A 24,272-nucleotide genomic window follows, 5' to 3' on the forward strand; every position below is an offset into this window, starting at 1 on the left:
TCTTGTGCCTCCAGTGGACTGACACCATTGTGTTTTGTAAAACTATTATGTCTGTATTCGTCCTTTTTATACCTTGCCTTTCTCATAAATTAATCATAGCAGTAAGTTATTCTTTCGATGGGTATCTGTTCCACCTTTCTGCCTAACGAATAGGATTCATACTAATCCTTTACCCCATTTGAAATCTAGTACCATTCTATTTGTATTCTCAAAGGGAATTTTTCTTTTAATTTTTAAAAATTTATGCATTAATGGAATGTGGATGACACTGGCCTTTATTGCCTATCCTTAATTGCCTTCAAGAAAGTTATGGTAGTGACAGCTGAGTGACTTGCTAGGTCATTTCAGCGGACAGTTAAGAGTCAACCACAATTCTGTGGGCCTGGAGTCACATGTAGGTTCGACTGGGTAAGGACGGTATGTTTCCTTCCCTAATGGACATCAGTAATAGGTTTTTATGACAATCTGATCATTTCATGGACACCATGGTTTCACGGTGGTTAGACTCTTGTTGGAGGTGGTCATTGCCTGGCAATTTTGTGGCATGAATATTACTTGCCACTTATTAGCCCAAACCTGAATGTTGTCCATGTTTTGCTGTGTGCGGAAGAATTGCAAATTGCAACTGAACACTGCAATCAATAGTGAATATCTCCACTTCTGACCTGATAGAGGGAAGGTCACTGGTGAGTTGGCTGAAGATGGTTGGGCCTGGGACACTACCCTGAGGAACACCTGCAGTGTTATCCTGGAGCTGAGATGATTGGCCTCCAACAACCACAACCATCTTCCTTTGTGCTTGGTATGACTCCAACCAGCATAGAGTTTTCCCCGATTCCCATTGACTTCAATTTTGCTAGGGTTCCTTGATACCATACTCCGTCAAATGTACCTTCATGTCAAGGGCAGTCACTTTCACCTCGCCTCTGGAATTCAGCTGTTTTATCCACCTATGGACTAAGACTGTAATGAAGTTTGGAGCTGAGTAGTCCTGGCAGAACCCAAACAAAGCATCGGTGAGCAGATTATTGGTAAGTGCCACTTGATAGCACTGTCAACAACACCTTCCATCCCTTTGCGTACACTTCAGCTAATGGTCTGGTTCTAGCCAGGCAGAATCACATTTACCTTCCCTCAATCCTGGGTGTAATTGTACCAGTCTTGCCCGACAGCTGCCCATGTGGCTCCCAGCATTTTTTAAATTTCCATGTTTAGGGAGGGGGAAGAATCCCTACTCTATTTAAATTGAGGTTAGATAGCTTTACAACAGGTTTGATGGTACACTGGACTCACAGTCAATGTGGTTGGGAAGTCACATTGGACTCTGGATTTAAACTGCACATTTAGTTTTGTATGACTATATGTGCAGTGTAAATGCTTCCTAAGAAGGCAGTTAATGTTACTAGAGCTTAGAAAAATATACCTGCCCACCCTTTCCCACAGATTAGTAGATGAATGGGGTGGCACAGTGGCGCAGTGGTTAGCACCGCAGCCTCACAGCTCCAGCGACCCAGGTTCGGTTCTGGGTACTGCCTGTGTGGAGTTTGCAAGTTCTCCCTGTGACTGTGTGGGTTTCCGCCGGGTGCTCCGGTTTCCTCCCACAGCCAAAGACTTGCAGGTTGACAGGTAAATTGGCCATTGTAAATTGCCCCTAGTGTAGGTAGGTGATAGGAGAATGGTGGGGATTTGGTAAGGAAATGGGATTAATGTAGGATTAACATAAATGGGTGGTTGTTGGTCGGCACAGACTCGGTGGGCCGAAGGGCCTGTTTCAGTGCTGTATCTCTCTATGACTAATAGCATTGGTTAACAATGGAATTGAAGGTGCTTTGGCTGAGTAGGGTCATGGTTAGTTCGTTGCTTTTGTAAAATAGATGTATCTTATACTAATATCATGTGAAATTAATAAATTGGCCAAGAAAATTTCCCTGGATAGTTTCAGTCAAGTTGAGGAGAAATGTTATAATCTTGGTAGTTTTTTGTGTGGGGTTTCTGAAGTGAATGGCCTTTTTTATGAAATGTTTTGTTTTTAACCTGCCTTAAATCATACAGCAGTATAAATGAACAAAATTCTCCAGATGCTGGAAATCTGAAATAACAACTGAAAATGCTAGAAACACTCAGCAGGGCAAACAGCATCAGTGCGGAAAGAATGAAATGGTTAACGTTTCAGGTTGGGAAAGACTCTCAACTTGAATTGTTAACCCAAACTTTCTCTTTCCGTAGCAGCTGCCTGACCTGTTGAGTGTTGCCAGCACTTTCTGTTTTTATTTCAGCAATATAACTAGCCAGATTATGTCTCCACTCATTTTTCCACTGAAAGCAATGAATCTGTGAATATTGCTTCACAATGGGTACCAGAGTCAACCTCATTGATCTTCTGGCTCTTGCCAGTGTTTTTACATTCTTTTGATGTGATTCCTGAAGTTATGTATAAAGTTATAGTCATTTGGTAGTACAGACTAAGTGACAGCCATTCGCTGATTCATTCCTCAGGGCAATGCCTTGACCAATCAGAGTCAAGCTGCCTGGTTTAAATTTCAAACAAAGCTTGGCAGTTAACTGTCAGTCCCCATAAATTGGTGCATTCTCCATGGCAACGCCTCTACCAATCATCCACTTGCCAACCAATCAGCACTGTCTTCTCATAGAGTATAAATTTGTTGCTTCCTTTACATTGGTATTCTTGCAACTTGTCCTGATGAATGCAAGATGAAAAGCTTTGACAAAATGTCTCTGTTTTCAGCAATACTAAAGTTATAAATGTGGGGCTTTAACCTTGGATTACACAAGATTTGAATAACTGGATTTCACTTGTAATGAAATGCTCTCGAACTGGTACTCAATTGGTTTTCTTGACGGTAGCCTTCCTCGATCATAGTCTCTCTTATCTACAATCACACAAAATAATTTTCCTTTGTCAATGTATCCCATGTGCTGTGTATTTATGAATTATTTTTCTGTACAAATGGGTATTACATATTTAGCTGTAGGCAATCCTATTAACCACCTGACTAAAATAGTATATTTACCTTCACATTCCTGCCACTCCTGGTTTCATCCAGTCAATTGGTCGTGTTTCATTGAATGCAGTCAGTGTTTCCCAGATCAACTGATTAATGGCTAATGTCATCAGTCATGAAGATGATTGCACGACTGTGGATTTACACCTGATTTGAAAATCTAACACCTCAATGTGTTGTGCTATATGTCAGTAGGATGCAAGTTTAAACCTGTATTCTTTGCTGCTGTAGCTGAATTTTCACAAGTTGCTTTTCAAGATGTGTTGAACTCAAACAAATGCAGTCAGAATAGCAAGTTTTTATTTAATTGGAGCTTGTGCAGAGAATTACTGAGAATTGTGCTGAAATTAAGGGAAATATGCCTTTTGAAAATAATGTGAATTTTTTTAACAATTCCTAATCTTTTATTTCTCTCTTTGTTTCTGAACAGTATGGTCCTGTGTTTAGTTTTACCATGGTTGGGAAGACATTTACTTACTTGCTGGGGAGTGACTCTGCAGCTTTGCTCTTCAACAGTAAAAATGAAGACTTGAATGCTGAGGATGTTTACTCCAGGTTGACAACACCAGTTTTTGGCAAAGGAGTTGCTTATGATGTCCCAAACCCTGTATGTATATTCTACTGTTCTATAGCAAATGTGATGCTACTCACGTCCTGAAATCTCAAGCCCTATCTTGTAATAAATTTGTTAATTTTTTTTACCGTGTCTATTTTCTTTATGAAGATTTAGTTGATCGCCAGTTTAGCTGTGGTGGTCTATCAACATCTCTTTCAGGATAGTAAGCTGTTGAATACAGAACTTGTCTTATGAAAGTGGCAATGAAATAGTGAATGCCAATCTTGTTCCCAAATGAAACTTCTTCACAGCATACTGTGGAGTAATTCATTTAGGTCGCAAAAGAGCTGTCAAATGACCTTGGACTTTGGCCATATCTATGATACACATGTAAGGTGCTTGTAATAAATTCCATATATTTATGTAAAGTGGCTTTCACTTCCACACAGATGTTTGTCTGTTTTCAAAATCTTTGCAATGAACAGGTAAAGTACATAAAGGTTAGGATTGTAACACCTGATCATCCAAGCTTGCTTTTTCATAACTCCTGGTGGCCAATTATATTGGGTCATGGTGGATGCTTGAGGAGCAGAAGAATTCAGGAGAAAAAGGAAAGAAAATGAAAAATAGCACCTTTCTATACAAATAAAAGTCATGTGTATATCACATAAGTGGCACAGTAAATCTTCTCTTAGCACACACACATTAAGCATTATACTTTTCTGATTGGCTCAACAAGCACTACCTTTAAAATAATTATATTGATATACACAAATAAAAATCAGGAGCTCAAATGAGAATCCTGCACAAAACTGATTGACATAATTGTTCAACTAATTTCTAAAACTGTTAAACTGGTTACAACAGCAAAAATGCAATGAACCAATTGTGTTGCTCAATTTATTTTTAAACTTGATTTTATCTACCATATTGATTTCTGATCCAGATGAATAAATAACATTTAAACATAACCACACAAAAGTTACATTAAGTTTGGGGGAACATAGCTAAACTTACTCAAAACCAGCCATTGCATGTTAGATATGCTACCAAAATGTTTACCCTTTGCATGCCTATGTTCCATTGTGTAACTGGGTCCTTCCCTGAATGGGTCAACCGAACAGCAGATTTGGAGAACTTGTATGTAATATCATCTTTGTGCATCTGTAATAATATATCTTTTGATACGTCAAGATGATAACATTTTGTGGCATACTTTATTTGATCATATTTCTCAGTTGACTTGATCTTCCAATAATAACAACAAATGCAGTAGAGTAATCTGAGTTCAGCTAATTCAGTTAATTATGTATTTATTTTGTATGTGTCTTTAGTGATCAATAGACCACCATCAGAAGAAATAATAGAGATAGCATACACTTCAGTTTGTAAAAGATACCAGTTTCATAATTATTAATTTCATTGACCTGGTAGTGTTAATACTTGAGTTATTTTAATCATTGAAGATGATTCTGATAAAGATCGCACAAACTGAAAGCATAACTTATCCATTAATCTATTTCTCCTCCTGTTTTCATTTTATTTAAAGACAATGTGGAAATGGACATTGTGGTTTTGATATCATTAAGATTGTCCATAAAGGCTATTGTGTACCACATGTCCGGTCTGAGAACCAATTTTTCCCCTTGTTGGGGCTACTTCAGTGTATGCTACCCAGAGCTAAAGCACAGAATCATGGAAACCTTACAGTGCAGAAGGAGGCCATTCGGCCTGTCATGCCTGTACTGGTTCTTTGAAAGAGCAGTCATGCTTCGTCCCACATCCCTGCTTTATGTCCATAACCCTGCAAGTTCCTAATCCTCAAGTACCTGCCCATTTCCCTTTTAAAATTATGGAATCAGCTTCCACCACCTTTTCAGGTAGACTGCTCTGGAACCTGACTGAGGGGAAAACATTTCTCTTCATCTCCCCTCTAGATCCTTTGTTAATGATTTGGAATCTATGACCTCTAGTTATTGACCCACTCACCAGAGAGAACAATCTTTCTCTATCTACTCTATCAAAACACTCTTTACCTTGAAAAACTCTATTAGGTCACCTCTTAGCTTTCTCTGTTCCAAGGAGAGCATTCCTAACTTTTCCAACCTCTCCTCATAGCTGAAGTCCTTCATCTCTGGTAACATTCTGGTAATCCTCCTCTGTACCCTTTCTAAGGTTTTTACATCTTTCTTGTGCCTCCAATAGTCTCCATGTTATTTTTAAGACAAATGCTGTAAATGTCATTCTCCAGTAATGTTTCTTCTGTGCATCACCCTCATAACACTTCAGTCTGTCAGCTTTCTTTATTCTCATTGGTTAAGTTTATTTTTCTCCTTTTTAATTGGTTATGTTGATTGGTGACTAATGAAAATAGAATTACACAAGTATTTCTTGCCAGTTCCTTTTTATGTTGCATTTCTGTCTCAAAGCCCAATTCCCATAATCTTTCTATTGACCTAAAACAGCTTTCCATTTACTAAATATATATTTAGAGGATGCACTGGATTGGACAATGGGATCTGAGTTTGAAAATCAGCCCAGACTGATGGAAAGTTCCCTGTAAGATTCACGTGAGAAATGTTTGCACAGTCTCAATCGTTTTTAGTGTGCATTCATGCACATCCCGCTAATTCAGCATATACTGCAATTAAAATTAAATTGGTAATCTCACTGAGGCTAACAAATAGCTTGTGGGAAATGATGGGACTGGTGGGGTGGGAATGACATTCTGTTGTAATAGGGATGGTTCAAGGGCTGAGGCTACCTTTTACTCTGCATTTACCCTCACCTGGGAGTGGCCAGTACAGTATCCACAATGGGAAGTGTTTCAACTTCGGATCAAAAGATTTCACTTGCAGTAATTTAAGAATAAACTGTTCCAAATTGTAGAAATTAACTTTAGAGCATTGACTTGTTTCCATAAATGAAAATTGTGTTGATGTATCTTCATTATTTCATACGTTGTTGCTTTCTCATCCTACAAGATATTTCTGGAACAAAAGAAGATGCTCAAAACTGGCCTCAACATTGCTCAATTTAAACAGCACATCCCTCTGATTGAAGAGGAAACCCATGAATATTTTAAACGCTGGGGTGACAGTGGGGTTAAAAGTAAGTGCTCAAATATTTCATCTTCACAATTATGCACAAAGTCCCAAAATGTTCATTAAATTTTGAGGGCCGTTGTTTGTTATAAAACATATGTAATTATGGGCTTATAATTTGCCAGGAACTGAAAGGAGCCAGGCATAAGCCCATATTCCGAGGGTAAATGCATCGTTGAGCATTACACACTTTTGTTTCCAGGTCTGTACTTCATTTGATGATCTTAACCATGTGGAAGCGTACCTGGAGTGGAAAATTATCCAGGGCTTCTACCCCTGATTGTTGCCATCAGAGGCCATCTTCAGCAAACAATGTGGACTGTGGATGTAAGGATAAAATTGGGCTCAGCTGTGAGTGCTCCAGATGGTCCCTCTTAGCCTGTTAGATTTTGCTGTCCAAGTTCACAAATGAAGAATTGGACACTTGGATGAGGTACCAGAGGATCACATGTGCCTTCTGAAATGGTACTGTGCATGGGTTACTGTCTTCTAAAAGTAATGGGGTTTACTATCTATTATCTCCCAAGAGTTCTAGAAAAACTTTCCCTTTTTCATTCCTACTCTTTAATGGTTTAAAATATAACACAAAAATTCACCTTAAAGGCTTGTGACCAGTTAACTCGTTAAAACTAAGAGCCCAATTTTAACTCTGTTTAAGTGAATGGGTTAAAATTGGGCCCTTATGTTTGTAGGCAAATGATTTGACACCAATTATTTCCAATTATACCACTTACACCAATTATATTGAAAAGGATAATATACCGTTTTAAATTTGAAAAATCCAGACGATTTTGCATACTTTCTAATTCTCTGTAGAAATGTTGCATCTGCAAATACTATTATTTTCAAGGGAGAAAGCTTGGACACGAACACATTTTAAATTCTTTCTCGTCCCACAAATGCACTAACTTTTGCTGGAGTACAGCTGCACTGCTGCAAGAGTCCCTGTGATAGCTTTCTCTGAATCTGGACAATGTATTTATATTTTATTTTATTTATATTTAGAGATACGGCACCAAAACAGACCCTTCGGCCCACCAACAACCACCCATTTATACTAACCCTGCAGTAATCCCATATTCCCTACCACCTACCTATACTAGGGGCAATTTACAATGGCCAATTTACCTATCGACCTGCAAGTCTTTGGCTGTGGGAGGAAACCGGAGCACCCGGTGAAAACCCACGCGGTCACAGGGAGAACTTGAAAACTCCACACAGGCAGTACCCAGAACTGAACCCGGGTCCCTGGAGCTGTGAGGCTGTGGTGCTAACCACTGCGCCACTGTGTCCAAATGATATTTGACTTTGCAGTCTATCATCGCAAAACATAATCCTGTTGGAATCGGAGAGTCTTTTACGGCATTGAAGGAGGCAAGTTGGCCCTTCAAGTCCCTGCTGGCTCTTCGTAGAGCAATCCAGCCTGTCCCATTTCCCCCTCTATCCCCATAGCCCTGCACGTTTCTTTCCCTCAAGTGTCCATCCAGCTTCCTTTTGAAATCATTGATCGTCTCCGCCTCCACCACCCTCATGGGCAGCGAGTTCTAGGTTATTAACACTCGCTGCATAACAAAGTTCTTTCTCAAATCCTCCCTGCATCTTTTGCCCGAAACCTAAAATCTGTTCCCTAGTCCTTGTACCATCCGCTAATTGGAACAGCTTTTCGTTGTCCACCTTATCCAAACCTGTCATAGTCTTGTACACCTCTATCAAATCTTTCCTCCCAATCCCCTTTGCTCCAACCCCAGCTTCTCTAACCTAACTTTGTAACTAAAATCCCTCATCCCTGGAACCATTTTGGTAAACCTCCTGTGCACCCTCTGTAGGATCCTCACATCCTTCCTAAAGTGTGGTGACCAGAACTGGACACAGTATTCTAGTTGTGGTTTAACCAGAGCTTTATAAAGGTTTAGCATACCTTCCATGCTTTTGTACTCAATGCCTCTATTTATGAAGCCAAAGATCCCAATGCTTTGCTGACCACTCTCTCAATATGCCCTGCTGCCTTCAGAGATCTATGCACGTGCACCCCAAGGTCTCTCTGTCCCTGGACAGTCTTTAGAGCTGTGCCATGAAGTTTATATTACCTTTTTCCTATTTTCTCTGCTAAAATGCATCACCTCACACTTCTCTGTTAAATTCCATCTGCCTGCCCATTCTGATAGCATATCTATGTCCTGTTGCAGTTGATTGGCATCATCCTCACTGTCTGCCACAATTCCAAGTTTGGTATCATCAGCAAATTTTGAAATTTTACTCTGTATTCCAATATCCAAATCATAACAGCAGTGGTTCTAGCACTGACCCTTGGGAAACACCAATGTCTACCATCCTCCAGTCTGAAAAATAACCATTTAATGCAACTCATTTTTCTCTCCTTAAGCCAATTTTTTATCCAAGCTAACACTGACCTTCTGATTCCATGAGCCTTGTCTTGCGCCTCTAAGGACTTACCACCCTCTTTGTTCCTAATAGCACACCCCCCACCCCCCGCAAATACCCACTTACTGTTTACATGCTGATGTTAGATTTTTGGGTTGACTGCTATTTTATTCTCATTCTCTCTTTTCCAGTCTTATTTTCCTCTTCAGTTCCCCTCTCAATTTCATTTTTAAAATTAGTTTGTGGGATGTGGGCATCGCTGGCTAGGCCAGCATTTAATGCCCATCCCTAAATGCCCTTGAGAAGGTGGTGTGAGCTGCCTTCTTGAACCGCTGCAGTCCATGGGAGGTGGATACACCCACAATGCTGTTAGGAAGGGAGTTCCAGGAATTTGACCCAGCAACAGTGAAGGAACGGCGATATAGTTCCAAGTCAGGACGGTGTGTGGCTTGGAGGGGAACTTGCAGGTGGTGGTGTCATCTGCTGCTCTTGTCCTTCTAGGTGGTAGAGGTCATGGGTTTGGAAGGTGCTGTTGAAGGAGCCTTGGTGCATTTCTGCAATGCATCTTGTATATGGTACACACTGCTGCCACTGTAGTGGAGGGAGTGAATGTTTGTGGATGGGGTGCCAATCAAGCGTGCTGCTTTGTTCTGGATGGTGTCGAGCTTCTTGAGTGTTGTTGGAGCTGCAGCCATCCAGACAAGTGGAGAGTATTTCATCACAATCCTGACTTGTGCCTTGTAGGACAGGCTTTGGGGAGTCAGGAGGTGAGTTATTCGCCACAGGATTCCTAGCCTCTGACCTGCTCTTGTAGCCACGGTATTTATATGGCTACTCCAGTTCAGTTTCTGGTCAATGATAACCCCCAGGATGTTGATAGTGGGGGATTCAGTGATCGAAATGCCATTGAATGTCAAGGGGAGATGGTTAGATTCTCTCTTGTTGGAGATTGTCATTGTCCGGCACTTGTGTAGCACGAATGTTACTTGCCACCTATCAGCCCAAGCCTGGATATTGTCCAGGTATTGCTGCATTTCTACACGGACTGCCTCCATACCTGAGGAGTCTCAAATGGTGCTGGACATTGTGTAATCATCAGCGAACATCCCCACTTCTGACCTTACGATTGAAGGAAGGTCATTGACGAAGCAGCTGAAGATGGTTGGGCCTAGGAGACTACCCTGAGGAACTCCTGCAGTGATGTCCTGGAGCTCAGATGATTGACCCCTAATAACCGCAGCCATCTTCCTTTGCGCTAGGTATGACTCCAACCAGCAGAGAGTTTTCCCCATGATTCCCATTGACTCCAGTTTTGCTAGGGCTCCTTCATGCCACACTCAGTCAAATGCTGCCTTGATGTCAAGGCAGTCACTCTCACCTCACCTTGTGAGTTCAGCTATTTTGTCCATGTTTGATCCAAAGCTGTAATGAGGTCAGGAGCTGAGTGGCCCTGGCGGAACCCAAACTGAGCATCACTGAGCAAGTTATTGCTAAGCAAGTGCCACTAGACAACACCTTCCATCACTTTACTGATGATCGAGAGTAAACTGATGGGGCGGTAATTGGCTGGGTTGGATTTGTCCTGTTTTTTGTGTACAGAACATACCTGGGCAACTTTCCACATTGCCGGGTAGATGCCAGTGTTGTAGCTGTACTGGAACAGCTTGGCTAGGGGTGCGGCAAGTTCCGGAGCACAGGTCTTCAGTACTATTTCCGGAATGTTGTCAGTGCCCATAGCCTTTGTAGTATCCAATGCTTTCAGTCGTTTCTTGATAGCCCGCGGAGTGAATTGAATTGGCTGAAGACTGGCATCTGTGATTCTGGGGACTTCAGGAGGAGGCTGAGATAGATCATCCATTTGGCACTTCTGGCTGAAGATTGTTGTAAATGCTTCAGCCTTATCTTTTGCACTGATGTGCTGGGCTCCCCCATCATTGAGGATGGGGATATTTGTGCAGCCATCTCCTCTTGTGAGTTGTTTAATTATCTACCACCATTCACGACTCAATGTGGCAGGACTGCAGAACTTAGATCTGATCTGTTGGTTGTGGGATCACTTAGCTCTGTCTATTGCATGCTGCTTCTGCTCTTTGGCATGCAAGTAGTGCTGGGTTGTAACTTCACCAGGTTGACACCTCATTTTGAGGTATGCCTGGTGCTGCTCCAGGCATGCCCTCCTGCACTCTTCATTGAACCAGGGTTGGTCTCCTGGCTTGATGGTAATAGTAGAGTGGGGGATATGCTGGGCCATGAGGTTACAGATTGTGTTTGAGTACAATTCTGCTGCTGCTGATGGCCCACAGCGCTTCCTGGATGCCCAGTTTTGAGTTGCTAGATCTGTACAAAGTCTATCCCATTTAGCATGATGGTAATGCCACACAACACGATGGAGGGTATCCTCGATGTGAAGATGGAACTTTGTCTCCACAAGGACTGTGCAGTGGTCACTCCTACCAATACTGTCATGGACAGATGCGTTGGTGAGGTCAAGGTGAAGTATATGTTTCCCTGTTGGTTCCCACACCACCTGTCGCAGACCCAGTCTAGCAGCTATGCCCTTTAGGACTCAGCCAGCTCGGTCAGTAATGGTGCTATCGATCCACTCTCAGTGATGGACATTGAAGTCCCCCACCCAGAGTACATTTTGTGCCCTTGACACCCTCAGTGCTTCCTCCGTGATGTTCTACATGGAGGAGTACTGACTCATCAGCTGAGGGTGGGAGGGTGGACTGCGATAGGTGGTAATCAGCAGGAGGTTTCCTTTCCCATGTTTGACCTGGTGCCATGAGACTTCATGTGGTCTGGAGTTGATGTTGAGGACTCCCAGGGCAACTCCCTCCCGACTGTATACCACTGTGCTGCCACCTCTGCTGGGTCTGTCCTGCTGGTGGGACAGGACATACCCGGGGATGGTAATGGCGGTGTCTGGGACATTGTAAAGTGTGATTCCGTGAGTATGATGGTCAGGCTGTTGCTTGACTAGTCTGTGGGACAGCTCTCCCAACGTTGGCACAAGCCCCCAGATATTAGTAAGGAGGACTTTGCAGGGTCCACAGGGCTGGGTTTGCCGTTGTTGTTTCCGGTGCCAGGTAAGGACAGCAGACTTCCTTCCCTAAACGACATTAGTGAACCAGACGGATTTTTACAACAATCGACAATGGTTTCATGGTCACCATTAGACTAGCTTTTAATTCCAGATTTATTAATTGAATTTAAATTCCACTTTCTGCTGTGGTGGGATTCGAACCCATGTCCCCAGAGTAATACCCTGGGTCTCTGGGTTACTAGTCCAGTGACAATACCACTGTGCCATCACCTCCCCCCAAATTATTGTATTTGACTTGGTTTTCACTTAAAGAATTTACCTGTCTGTAACATCCACCCACTTTTTTTTTATTCATCATATTCTCTATCTCCCTTGTCACCCTGGCTTTCGTTCCCCTTCCTTTCGCTCTTGTTGGTATGTACCTTGGCTGTACCTGAAACATCTTAAAGATCATCCATTCTTCCATTACGGTTTTTTCTTTCAGTCTTTGGTTTCATTTCACCCTGGCTAGATCCCTTCTCATTGCATGGAAATTAGCCGTCTTCCAATGCAGACATTCTACTTTAGATTGTTTTCTTCTTGCCCAACATCCAGACATGTAAACCCCTCTGGGAATTACAAGATAGCTTTGGAGAATTCTGGCTGATTTTAGAAAATGGTGGCCCTGAAAGGGCAACAGCGCCACCAAATGGCCAGAGGTCTGCAATACCTTAAAGGACAAGCAAAAGTGGACTGATTCTTCACCATTGTGAATTATTTATACCTTCATGTTTACGAAATGACAGGAGTTGTGACACTGGCAACAAGATTAATATATACAGGAAGTGCATTCCATATGCAAAACTTTGAATATTTTGCTAACTATGGCATTGCTTGCCATGAGTTGAACATTTTATAACAACTTATATTTATATAGCACCATTAATGTAATGAAATATCCCAAGGCACTTTACAGGAGCATTATAAAACAAAGTATGACACCAAACCACAAAAGGCGATATTAGGTCAGGTGACCAAAAGCTTGGTCAAAGAGGTAGGTTTTAAGGAGTGTCTTAAAGGAGGAAAGCAAGGTGGAAAAGTGTAGGGAGGGTATTCCAGAGCTTGGGACCTAGGCAACTGAAGGCGCAGCCACCAATGGTGGAATGATTAAAATCAGGGATGCACAAGAGGCCAAAGTTAGAGGAGCACAGATACCTTGGAGGGTTGTGCAGGTGGAAGAGATTAGGGATAGAGAGAGGTAAGGCCAAGGAGGGATTTGAAAACAAGGATGAGAATTTTAAAACCAAGATGTTGCTCAACTGGGAGCCAATGTATAAGAACAGGTGCTATGCAAATATTTTTAGTGGGATGCTAAATTATTGACATTGGGGGTATCTCTGGAAGAGGGTCTTGGGTAAAGCGGGGCTGTATAAACACTGAAAAGGGAGTTTCTGAAAACACTCTGGGAGGACCTGAGATTTGGGTTCACTAGGAAAGGGATCCTACAATGTGGAAATGCTGGCTAGAGGTTTGTGAGGATGAAGAGTGAATCCTGGGATTGTGGAAGAGGGGTGGGGAGAGAAGTCTCAGGAGGGGCTCCTCGGATCCAGGAGACTGGGAAGAGAGTTTTGGTGCTTGGCGGAGGTTGCTGGGATTTAGCAATATTGCATGGGAGCAGGGTCTTGCAGATTTTCAGAGGGGAGAGACCCAAGAGAATGAGACCCATACTGTCATTCATCATTCTTCACCCTCCCACCATGTTTTGACCCATCCACTGCTGGTTTTGTATCCATAGGTTTCCCCATCACTATATTCCCTCATCAGTGGTCCTTGCCTTTATGCTCCTGCCTTCAAGTATTTAGTAAATTTTCTGCATGGAACATCACTGACTGGTAGTGTGCAATTTCCTGTGATGTGATTTCTGGCATGCACTGGCAGCAGAGGAATATTAGTGACCTTGCTGACTTGCAATGTCTTTAGTAAATATGAAGTTTCATAAAAATGACTACAAATCCTCAAGTGCACAGATTACACAATTTCCAAGTTTTATGTTAAAAAAAAATCTTTAAGTCTCAAAAATGGTTGAAACTTTTTAAATTAAGTTTTCAACAGTAATAAAAGTGAGTGACCTAAACAGAAATATATTTTCAATAAGCAATCTTGAATTTCTTACATCAATGAAGTAACCACAATCAAAGATGTAGCTGTACATCCTGTCTCATTGTTTACATAAGAGATCAATTGCTTGAGATTAATAAATTTATGTAAGTGGCATCAATTACCTAAAGTAAAGCTTTGAGAATTCAATTTCTGTTTTGCTTGAAGCCTTTTGGGAAAAAAGCAATGAAAATCTGAAATCTTCCCACGATGAACTATCAAGTTATGCTGATGGGAAGATTGCAAAAGTTCCCAGTGTGCAAACTTCACTTGCTCAATGCACAAGTGAACTCTGACCAGCTGTTCTGAGGTTAAAAATGTCCAATACAAGCTTGGGCTTTTGAAACTGGCTGACACCATGAGGCCTTAACAATCACAATAGACAATTCAGTAATCAATTGTATAAATGGTCATTCTTGAATTTTTAAATTTTATTGAAACTTTATTTTGATGTAAACTTCAGTGGTGGTTGAAGAGCTTTTTCAAAAAGCCTTTTAAGTGACTGTTGGTTCATGAATAAATAATGACAGCACAATTGTCATGTGCGGTTTTCCCATTGTAAAATGTTGACCGATAAGGTTTCATATTATAAATGTTTACATAGGCAGTTGATAACTGTTGACAGGCTTGGAGGGCCGAATGGCCTGTTCCTGTGCTGTACTGTTCTTTGTTTTGTTGTTATAGGAAGTAAGATTTGTGGACACCCAATGAATGCCATGTGCAAGATCTTTGTATATAAGTTCATACATCCACTTACCTGTCCATTGCAGTTTGTGTCTCACCTGAAAAAAAGGCTTTCCTTTTGACATATGAGCCCAAATGTTGCTAACGTCTGAGTGAATTTATCAGTATTTATTTAAGACTTATTAGACTTTCTGGCCTTTAAGGGACACAGCTTCACTTTAGCAGCAGAACAATATATTACGCATTACGTAGCATAACATGATCCTTATGCAACAACACAACACGCAGCTTTCCATATTTAATACATTGGGAGATCTGACAGTTTATAATACAGTCCCCATCGCTTGTAGACAAATTGGTGCTGTGGTGATTTGCCTGTTAGTATGCATCAGACAGTTCACATGATCAAAAAAGCTCTGATAATTAAACCTTGAAATGGATTTTTAAAAATACATCCAGAGAACTTGTGCCTAGTGCCTTTGGTACTTTGCATAGAAATGGCATACTCTGATTTAATTTTGTATTGTTTCTTTGCCATAACGTTGGTCCTTCACAACGATTTCCTGCCAGCCTAGCAACTTGAACTGCACTGAAGCCTGGCAGGGTAGCAATAACAAATATCAAAGATAAAAATTGTCTTATAAAGAGCAGGTTGGATCAGCTGAAATTGAACTGCTTGGTTGGATTATTGCCATGTAATTTATTTAGGAATCTACCTTAAAGTGAAAACTACTGACAGAACATCTGTTCCTGCCTGAAGTAGCCGGTATACTTAACATGCTGTAAACAGTAACTTTTTAATTGACAATAATGGAAATTTGTTATGCCGATTTAGCTGATTAAATGTGGATGATTTAAGTGGTGATGCAGCTGATGGTTAATCATATTCCATTTAAATACTAGGATGCTTTTTAAAGTGTCCAATCTAGTGCATTTGAAGTTTTCACAATGAGGTTGGCACACTGTTGATCCTTTTGGATGAATGTAGTTAAAATTGCAGGCTTTTTAGCATCCTTCCACCAAGTGAAGCGTGACAGTAAGAATTTCAACTTGCTTTCATGATGGGAAGAATTAAATCCAGAAAACTGAATGTGTTTGTACTTAATACTGGCTATGTAATTTCCTTGCATAAAATGTTGTTCCAAAGGCATTTTATATTTAATGTCTCATTAATTCCTCTCTCATTTATTTTTAGGTTTGTTTGAGGCCTTGTCTGAGCTGATCATTTTAACAGCCAGCCGTTGCTTACATGGTAAAGAGATTCGAAACCTGCTTAATGAAAAGGTTGCACAGCTCTATGCTGACCTTGATGGTGGATTTACCCATGCTGCCTGGCTTCTTCCTGGTTGGTTACCTCTTCCCAGTTTTAGGTAATGAATAGCAGGTAGAGGGGCAAATCGTATGACTCAGGTAAAAGTTGAAACAAATAGAATAGTTCTTTGGATTGTGATAGTGGTGAGGAAAGGTTCATTTAGAATTCCCATATTTTAAATAGTAATGTTCCTTGTGTGCGCAGATCTGTGTGTTTTAAAAATTTATTATTCCTGTTTTTTGAGGATATAACCAGCAGAGTGGATAAAGGGGAACCAGTAGATGTAGTGTATTTGGATTTTCAGAAGGCGTTTGATAAGGTGCCACATAAAAGGTTATTGCACAAAATAAGAGCTCAGGGTATTGGGGGTAATGTGTTGGCACAGATTGAAGATTGGCTAATCACAGAAGGGAGAGAGACGGGATCAATGGGTCTTTTTCAGGTTGGAAAGCTGTAACTAGTGGGATGCCACAAGGATCGGTCCTAGGGCATCAACTATTTACTATCTATATTAATGACTTAGAGGAAGGGACAGAGTGTAGTGTATCCAAATTTGCTGCTGATACAAAAATAGGTGGGAAGGCATGTTGTGATGAGGATACAAAGAATCTGCAAAGGGATATAGATAGGTTAAGTGAGTGGGCAAAAACTTGGCAGATGGGGTTCAATGTGGGAAAGTGTGAGGTAATCCACTTTGGTAGGAAGAATAAAAAGGCAGATTATTATTTAGACGGAGAAAGACTACAAAATACTGCAATACAGAGGGATCTGGGTGTTCTTGTGAATGAAAAGGTTAACATGCAGGTGCAGCAAGTAATTAGGAAGGCAAATGGAATTTTGGCCTTTATTGCTAAGGGGTTAGAGTTTAAAAATAGGGAAATCTTGTTGCAACTGTACAGGGTGTTGGTGAGGCCACACCTGGAGTACTGCGTACAGTTTTGGTCCCCATATTTAAAGAAGGATATATTAGCATTGGAGGCAATTCAGAAAAGGTTCACTAGGCTGATTCCTGGGATGAAGGGGCTGTCTTATCAAGAACGGCTAAACAGGTTAGGCCTTTATTCATTGGAATTTAGAAGAATGAGAGGTGATCTTATAGAAAGATTTTAAGGGGGCTTGACAGAAGATGTTTCCACTAGTTGGGGAATCTCAAACTAGGGGACATAGTTACAGAATAAGGGCGCACACATTTAAAACTGAGATGCGAAGGAATTTCGTCTCTGAGGGTCGGGAATCTGTGGAATTCTCTGCCTCAGATAGTTGCGGAGGCTAGGTCACTGATTGTATTTAAGGGGGACGCCCCCCCCGTATTCCCACCTCGCACCCCCCACCCCCTACCCTCTCCCTCCATGAAATCACACTGTTTACTTGTTAGGGCCCCTGCTCAGGGATACGAGCTAACAACCCCACTGTCTTGTGGGCGTCTCGGGAGAGACCAATGCTAAGGGAGTAAACCCTAACAGAAAATACGGAGCGGAACCCCTAAGGCGGTCATGTGTCACCTTTGGCATGTTTCCGGCAGTTCCTGCAGCCATACCGGTGCCAAACGTCGTGCTCTGCACTCCTTTGGAACACACTAGGAAGGCCGAGAAGGGGGCAACTTACAACCTCCATACATTCTGCCCAGGCATACACCATGGAGAGGTCACTCCATAGTCGCTTCACAGCGGCCAAAACAACATGGAAGGCAGCAGTTACGGGTTATAAGTCCAGCTCAATTGGCGTAGAGATTGGGCGCCACGGGTTGCATTTGTCTGTGGGAGAGGTCATCGCATCTCACTGGACAGCTACCGCCCGCCTCAAACCGGGCAGCCCCCCGTCAGTAAGGTTCTGTCCCGCCACAGTTCACCTGCTTCAATGGGTGCTTGGAGCCCAGGGTCATTGGTCTGACAAGTGGACTGTCACACCGCACCAAACAGCACAACAAAAAAGGAAAGAAGGTACCAACCCTTCGTTTTGCAAGCTGGAATGTCAGAGCTATGTGTCCTGGCCTGTCGGAAGACCTTACACAAACCAACGGCACTCGTAAGACTGTCATCATTAACAACGAGCTCAGTAGACTCAATATGGACATTGCAGCACTTCAGGAGACACGCCTCCCTGCGAGCAGATCTCGAAGAGAGCAAGACTACCCCTTCTACTGGCAGGGTTGGGATCCTGAAGAACCAAGACAGCATGGAGTGGGCTTCACCATCAGAAACTCTTTGCTCAGCAGGATAGAGCCTCCCTCAAATGGCTCGGAAGGCATACTGTCCATCCGATTGCTCACCGCCTCTGGTCCAGTACACCTACTCAGCATCTATGCTCCAACACTCTGCTCCCCATCTGAAGTTAAAGACCAGTTCTACGAGGAACTCCATAATATCATTAGCAGCATTCCTAATATCAAACATTTGTTCCTGCTGGGGGACTTTAATGCCAGGGTTGGGGCCGACCATGACTCATGGCCCTCCTGCCTTGGGCGCTATGGCATTGGAAGGATGAATGAGAATGGACAGAGACTGCTGGAGTTGTGTACCTATCATAACCTCTGCATCACCAACTCATTCTTTCATACTAAACTCTGTCACCACGTATCATAGAGGCACCCAAGGCCACGTTGTTGGCACCAGCTGGACCCCATCATCACAAGGCGAACCTCTATAAACAGTGTCCAAATCACACGCAGCTTCCACAGTGCGGACTTCAACACTGACCACTCCTTGGTGTGCAGCAAAGTTATACTCAAACCAAAGAAGTTACATCACTCCAAACAGAAGGGCCACCCGCGCATCAACACTAACAGAATTTCTTATCCACAGCTGTTACATAAGTTTCTAAATGCACTTGAAAAAGCCCTTCAAAACACTCCTGCAGGGGATGCAGAGACGAAGTGGGCTCAGCAATGACCACCTTTGGCAAACGTGAGAAGCAGAATGCAGACTTGTTTCAATCTCACTTTGAAGAGCTGGAACCGGTCATAGTCGCTAAGCGCATTGCACCGTTGAATTATAAGAAAGCCCCCAGTGAGTTAACATCGTAGCCCTTAAAGTAGCCAGAGGCGCTGCACAAAGAACAGCCAGGCACTGTGCAAACGACTACTGGCAACACCTATCCAGTCGTATTCAGCTGGCCTCCGACACCGGAAACATCAGAGGAATGTATGATGGCATTAAGAGAGCTTTTGGGCCAACCATCAAGAAGATCACCCCCCTCAAATCTAAATCGGGACACAATCACTGACCAACGCAAGCAAATGGACCGCTGGGTGGAGCACTACCTAGAACTGTACTCCAGGGAAAATGTTGTCACTGAGACCGCCCTCAATGCAGCCCAGTCTCTGCCAGTCATGGATGAGCTGGACGAACAGTCAACAAAATCGGAACTCAGTGATGCCTTTGATTCTCTAGCCAGTAGAAAAGCCCCTGGAAAGGATGGCATTACCTCTGAAATAATCAAGAGTGCCAAGCCTGCTATACTCTCACCACTCCATGAACTGCTTTGCTTGTGTTGGGATGAGGGAGCAGTGCCACAGGACATGCGCAATGCCAATATCATCACCCTCTATAAGAGCAAGGGTGACCGCGGTGACTGCAACAACTACCGTGGAATCTCCCTGCTCAGCATAGTGGGGAAAGTCTTCGCTCGAGTCATTTTAAACAGACTCCAGAAGCTGGCTGAGCGTGTCTACCCTGAGGCACAGTGTGGCTTTCGAGCAGAGAGATCCACCATTGACATGCTGTTCTCCCTTCGCCATCTACAGGAGAAATGCCGCGAATAACAGATGCCCCTCTACGTTGCTTTCATAGCTCTCACCAAAGCCTTTGACCTCGTCAGCAGACGTGGTCTCTTCAGACTACTACCAAAGATCGGATATCCACCAAAGCTACTAAGTATCATCACCTCATTCCATGACAATATGAAGGCACAATTCAGCATAGCGGCGCCTCATCAGAGCCCTTTCCTATCCTGAGTGGCGTGAAACAGGGCTGTGTTCTCACACCTACACTGTTTGGGATCATCTTCTCATTGCTGCTCTCACATGCGTTCAAGTCTTCAAAAGAAGGAATTTTCCTCCACACAAGATCAGGTGGCAGGTTGTTCAACCTTGCCCGTCTGAGAGCGAAGACCAAAGTACAGAAAGTCCTCATCAGGGAACTCCTCTTTGCTGACGCTGCTGCATTAACATCTCACACTGAAGAGTGTCTGCAGAGACTCATCGACAGGATTGCGGCTGCCTGCAACAAATTTGGCCTAATCACCAGCCTCGAAAACGAACATCATGGGACAGGACGTCAGAAATGCTCCATCCATCAATATCGGCGACTACCCTCTGGAAGTGGTTCAAGAGTTCACCTACCTAGGCTCAACTATCACCAGGAAACTGTCTCTCGATGCAGAAATCAACAAGCGCATGGGAAAGACTTCCACTGCTATGTCCAGACTGGCCAAGAGAGTGTGAGAAAATGGCGCACTGACACGGAGCACAAAAGTCCGAGTGTTTCAAGCCTGTGTCCTCAGTACCTTGCTCTACGGTAGCAAGGCCTGGACAACGTATGTCAACCAAGAGCAACGTCTCAACTCATTCCATCTTCGCTACCTCCGAGAGTCCTTGGCATCAGGTGGTAGGACCGTATCTCTAAAGCAGAAGTCCTCGAGGCGGCCAACATCCCCAGCATATACACCCTACTGAGCCAACGGTGCTTGAGATGGCTTGGCCATGTGAGCCGCATGGAAGATGGCAGGATCCCCCAAGGATGTATTGTACAGCGAGCTCGTCACTGGTATCAGACCCACCGGCCATCCATGTCTCCGCTTTAAAGACGTCTGCAAGCGCGACATGAAGTCCTGTGACATTGACCACAAGTCGTGGGAATCAGTTGCCAGTGATCGCCAGAGCTGGCGGACAGCCATAAAGGCGGGGCTAAAGAGTGGCGAGCCAAAGAGACTTAGCAGTTGGCAGGAAAAGAGACAGAAGTGCAAGGAGAGAGCCAACCGTGTAACAGCCCCGACAACCAATTTTATCTGCAGCGCCTGTGGAAGAGTCTGTTGCTCTAGAATTGACCTTTATAGCGACTCCAGGTGCTGCTCCACAAACCACTAACCACCTCCAGGCATTTACCCATTGTCTGTCGAGACAAGGAGGCCAAAGAAGAAGATAGATTTTTGAAATCTTGGGGAGTTGAGGGTTAGGCGGAGCAGGCCCGAAAGAGGAGTTGAGGCCTGGGACAGATCAGCCATGATTTTATTGAATGGCGGGACAGGCCTGAGGGGCTGAATGGCCTACTCCTGTTCCTATTTCTTATGTTCTTATGTTTTATACTAGTGAATCTTCTGTACCGTTCCTCATGGTGAATCAGGATTATGCTGTTTTACAAGAACAAAAACATTAAACACCTTAGAATATAACCTGTTATTATGGTGTGTATTACTTTAAGACTAGACATTTCAAGAAGGCGTAGCAAATACAATGAATGGTTTGGTCCATTGTAGGACGGATTATAAATCAGAACCTTATTTTGTGTATGAATGTCAATTAGGCTACATCCATTCTGGGTTCAGTATTAATCGTAGAGAAATTTGCACTGGACTGGAGTGTTAATGCAGAGTTTAACATATTCCTAGAAGTCCCATGGCATTGATTTTGGTGAGTCAAATTAACAACTTGTATTTATATAGCACCTTTTAATGTAATAAAATGTCTCTGGGTGCTTCACAGGAGCATTATGAAGCAAAATTTGACACCAAAAAACGTAAGATATTAGGATGACCAAAAGCTTGGACAAAGATGTAGGTTTTAAAGAGCCCCTTAAAGGAAGAAAGACTGGCGGTGAGGTGGGTAGGTTTAGGGCCTTCGGACCTTAGAGCTTAGGACCTTCACAGGCATGGCCACTGGGGATTAACATCAGGGATGCTGAAAAGGCTGGAATTAGAGGAATGCAGTAATCTGCTCCTCCAGTACTGGATGTGTCAAAGACTGCAAGATGTTATTTGTGACTTTGATAAGAGCTGTTTCGGTACTGTGACGGGTGGAAACCTGATTGGAGGGATTCAAATGTAGAGTTCCAGAAAGAAACAGACACTGATTTGGGAGGCGACAACACATTCAAAGGACTTTGGAGGGGAAAAGGAGATTGGAGATGGGATGGTAGTTTGCAAGGGCAGAGGTCAAAAATTGCTTGTTCTGGAGGGGGTGATGACGGCAGATTTGAAAGAGGGTACCTGAGCAGGAAAAGGAGAGGCTGTATATGTTTTTTTTATATATATATATGTATAAACACACACACACACACAAAATGATTAGGCACAGAGTACAAGAGCAAAGAAATTTGTACAAGGAAATGGTTCAGCTATGGATTTCTGTATGCAGTTTTGAGTGCTTCATTATAGGAAGCATATTAAAGCAATACTGTGTATATCAGGTAGGGACAGATCCAGGTGTGTGTGTGTTGTCTTATTGCCGAGACTCACTGTCTAGGTTTGCTCATGAAGAATGGGCATTTAATTGAGATATGTCTCCTGGATGGGTGGTGGGGGAGTGGTTCCCAGCCTGAGGAACTGTTTTCTAGTAAGCAGTCAATACCTTCACAAGAGGTTAATGAAATTGCTGGTGTATGTGGCAGGAGAAAATGCACAGGTGCTAAAATAGTGCTGTAAGTAGTGCTGGAACATATTTGTCCGAATGCAGCTTGGGATGTTCTCGATTTATAATAGGGTTTGTCCACATTGGCGTAACGACTTCCCATCATGTTCTCAATTAATTCTTTCTAACTTAGGGCGGCACAGTGGCGCAGTGGTTAGCACCGCAGCCTTACAGCTCCAGCGACCCGGGTTCAATTCTGGGTACTGCCTGTGTGGAGTTTGCAAGTTCTCCGTGTGTCTGCGTGGGTTTCCTCCGGGTGCTCAGGTTTCCTCCCACATGCCAAAGACTTGCAGGTTGATAGGTTAATTGGCCATTATAAATTGTCACTAGTATAGGTAGGTGGTAGGGAAATATAGGGACAGGTGGGGATGAGGTAGGAATATGGGATTAGTGTAGGATTAGTATAAATGGGTGGTTGATGGTTGGCACAGACTCGGTGGGCCGAAGGGCCTGTTTCAGTGCTGTATCACTAAACTAAACTGTGACACTTCTGTGCTCCTATCAAATAGTTTAAAGCTGCCTTTGTAAATAAGTTTCATCCATGTTTTTTCATTCTTTCAAATCATTAAAACTTCCCTCTTTATTTCTGGATAGGCGACGGGATAAAGCACACAGAGAAATCAAGAATATCTTCTATAAGGTGATCCAGAAACGGAGGGAGTCAAGTGAGAAGGAAAATGACATGTTGCAGACCTTATTGGATGCTACTTATAAGTAAGTCCTCAGCTCCAAGTACAGTAGAAGGGCTTTCTGCTTTCAAAATGTTCACCAGTTTATACAAGTGATTGAGTGGATTATTTTCTGTAAACTTCTAAAAAGTAGAATTAAACCTCAAGAATTTTACACAATCTTTTAGTTTTGAATAATGAAGCTGAAAACTTGGATTCTCCTAATTTCAATCCTGAAATCACAAACATAGGAGCAGGAGCAGGAGCAGGAGCAGGCCACTTGGCGCCTCGAGCTCTTGACCTGAATTAATGGAACCTGTTTTGGTTTGGTGTACTTGTACCCCAACATCTCAGCTGGAATTAAGATACTGATAGTGATTCTAATATAAATATTTAAAAGGCTAGGCCTTATTTCTAAGTATAGGTTCTGATAAATACTTACATTTTGAAATTAGTTTAATGAGCAGTGCTGAAGTGTGTTGAAAGATATAAACTACATCTGCACGTTGTAAACAATGTGCTATATTTCTTAACTGCCGTATTAGTACAGTTTAGATTTTTTTGTTGCTTTTCTCCTATGTTTAAAAACAGTGAATATGTTTTTGTGCTATTTGCATCATTGTCTGTAACGATAATGATTTGACACTATCTTCTTTCAAAAGGGAATTTGATATATACTTTTAGGGCTTTGGGTAAGCAGAAGGGGATTGGCAGGCACAGGCATGATGGGCTGAATGGC

The 24,272-nt window shown here is 42.7% G+C and overlaps 1 protein-coding gene across 1 annotated transcript in view; it reads left to right on the forward strand.

Annotated features, from left to right (window-relative positions):
- The window catches only part of cyp51 (cytochrome P450, family 51), a 40,477-nt gene that overhangs the window by 10,681 nt on the left and 5,524 nt on the right, over positions 1–24,272 (forward strand). Inside the window, exons 3-6 of the mRNA XM_068012434.1 lie at positions 3,454–3,630; positions 6,564–6,690; positions 16,127–16,301; positions 23,460–23,579. Coding sequence (XP_067868535.1) covers positions 3,454–3,630; positions 6,564–6,690; positions 16,127–16,301; positions 23,460–23,579 — 599 coding nt within the window. The remainder of the gene's footprint in view (positions 1–3,453; positions 3,631–6,563; positions 6,691–16,126; positions 16,302–23,459; positions 23,580–24,272) is intronic.

The sequence above is a fragment of the Heterodontus francisci genome, chromosome 2, assembly GCF_036365525.1.
Source record: "Heterodontus francisci isolate sHetFra1 chromosome 2, sHetFra1.hap1, whole genome shotgun sequence".
NCBI lineage: Eukaryota > Metazoa > Chordata > Chondrichthyes > Heterodontiformes > Heterodontidae > Heterodontus > Heterodontus francisci.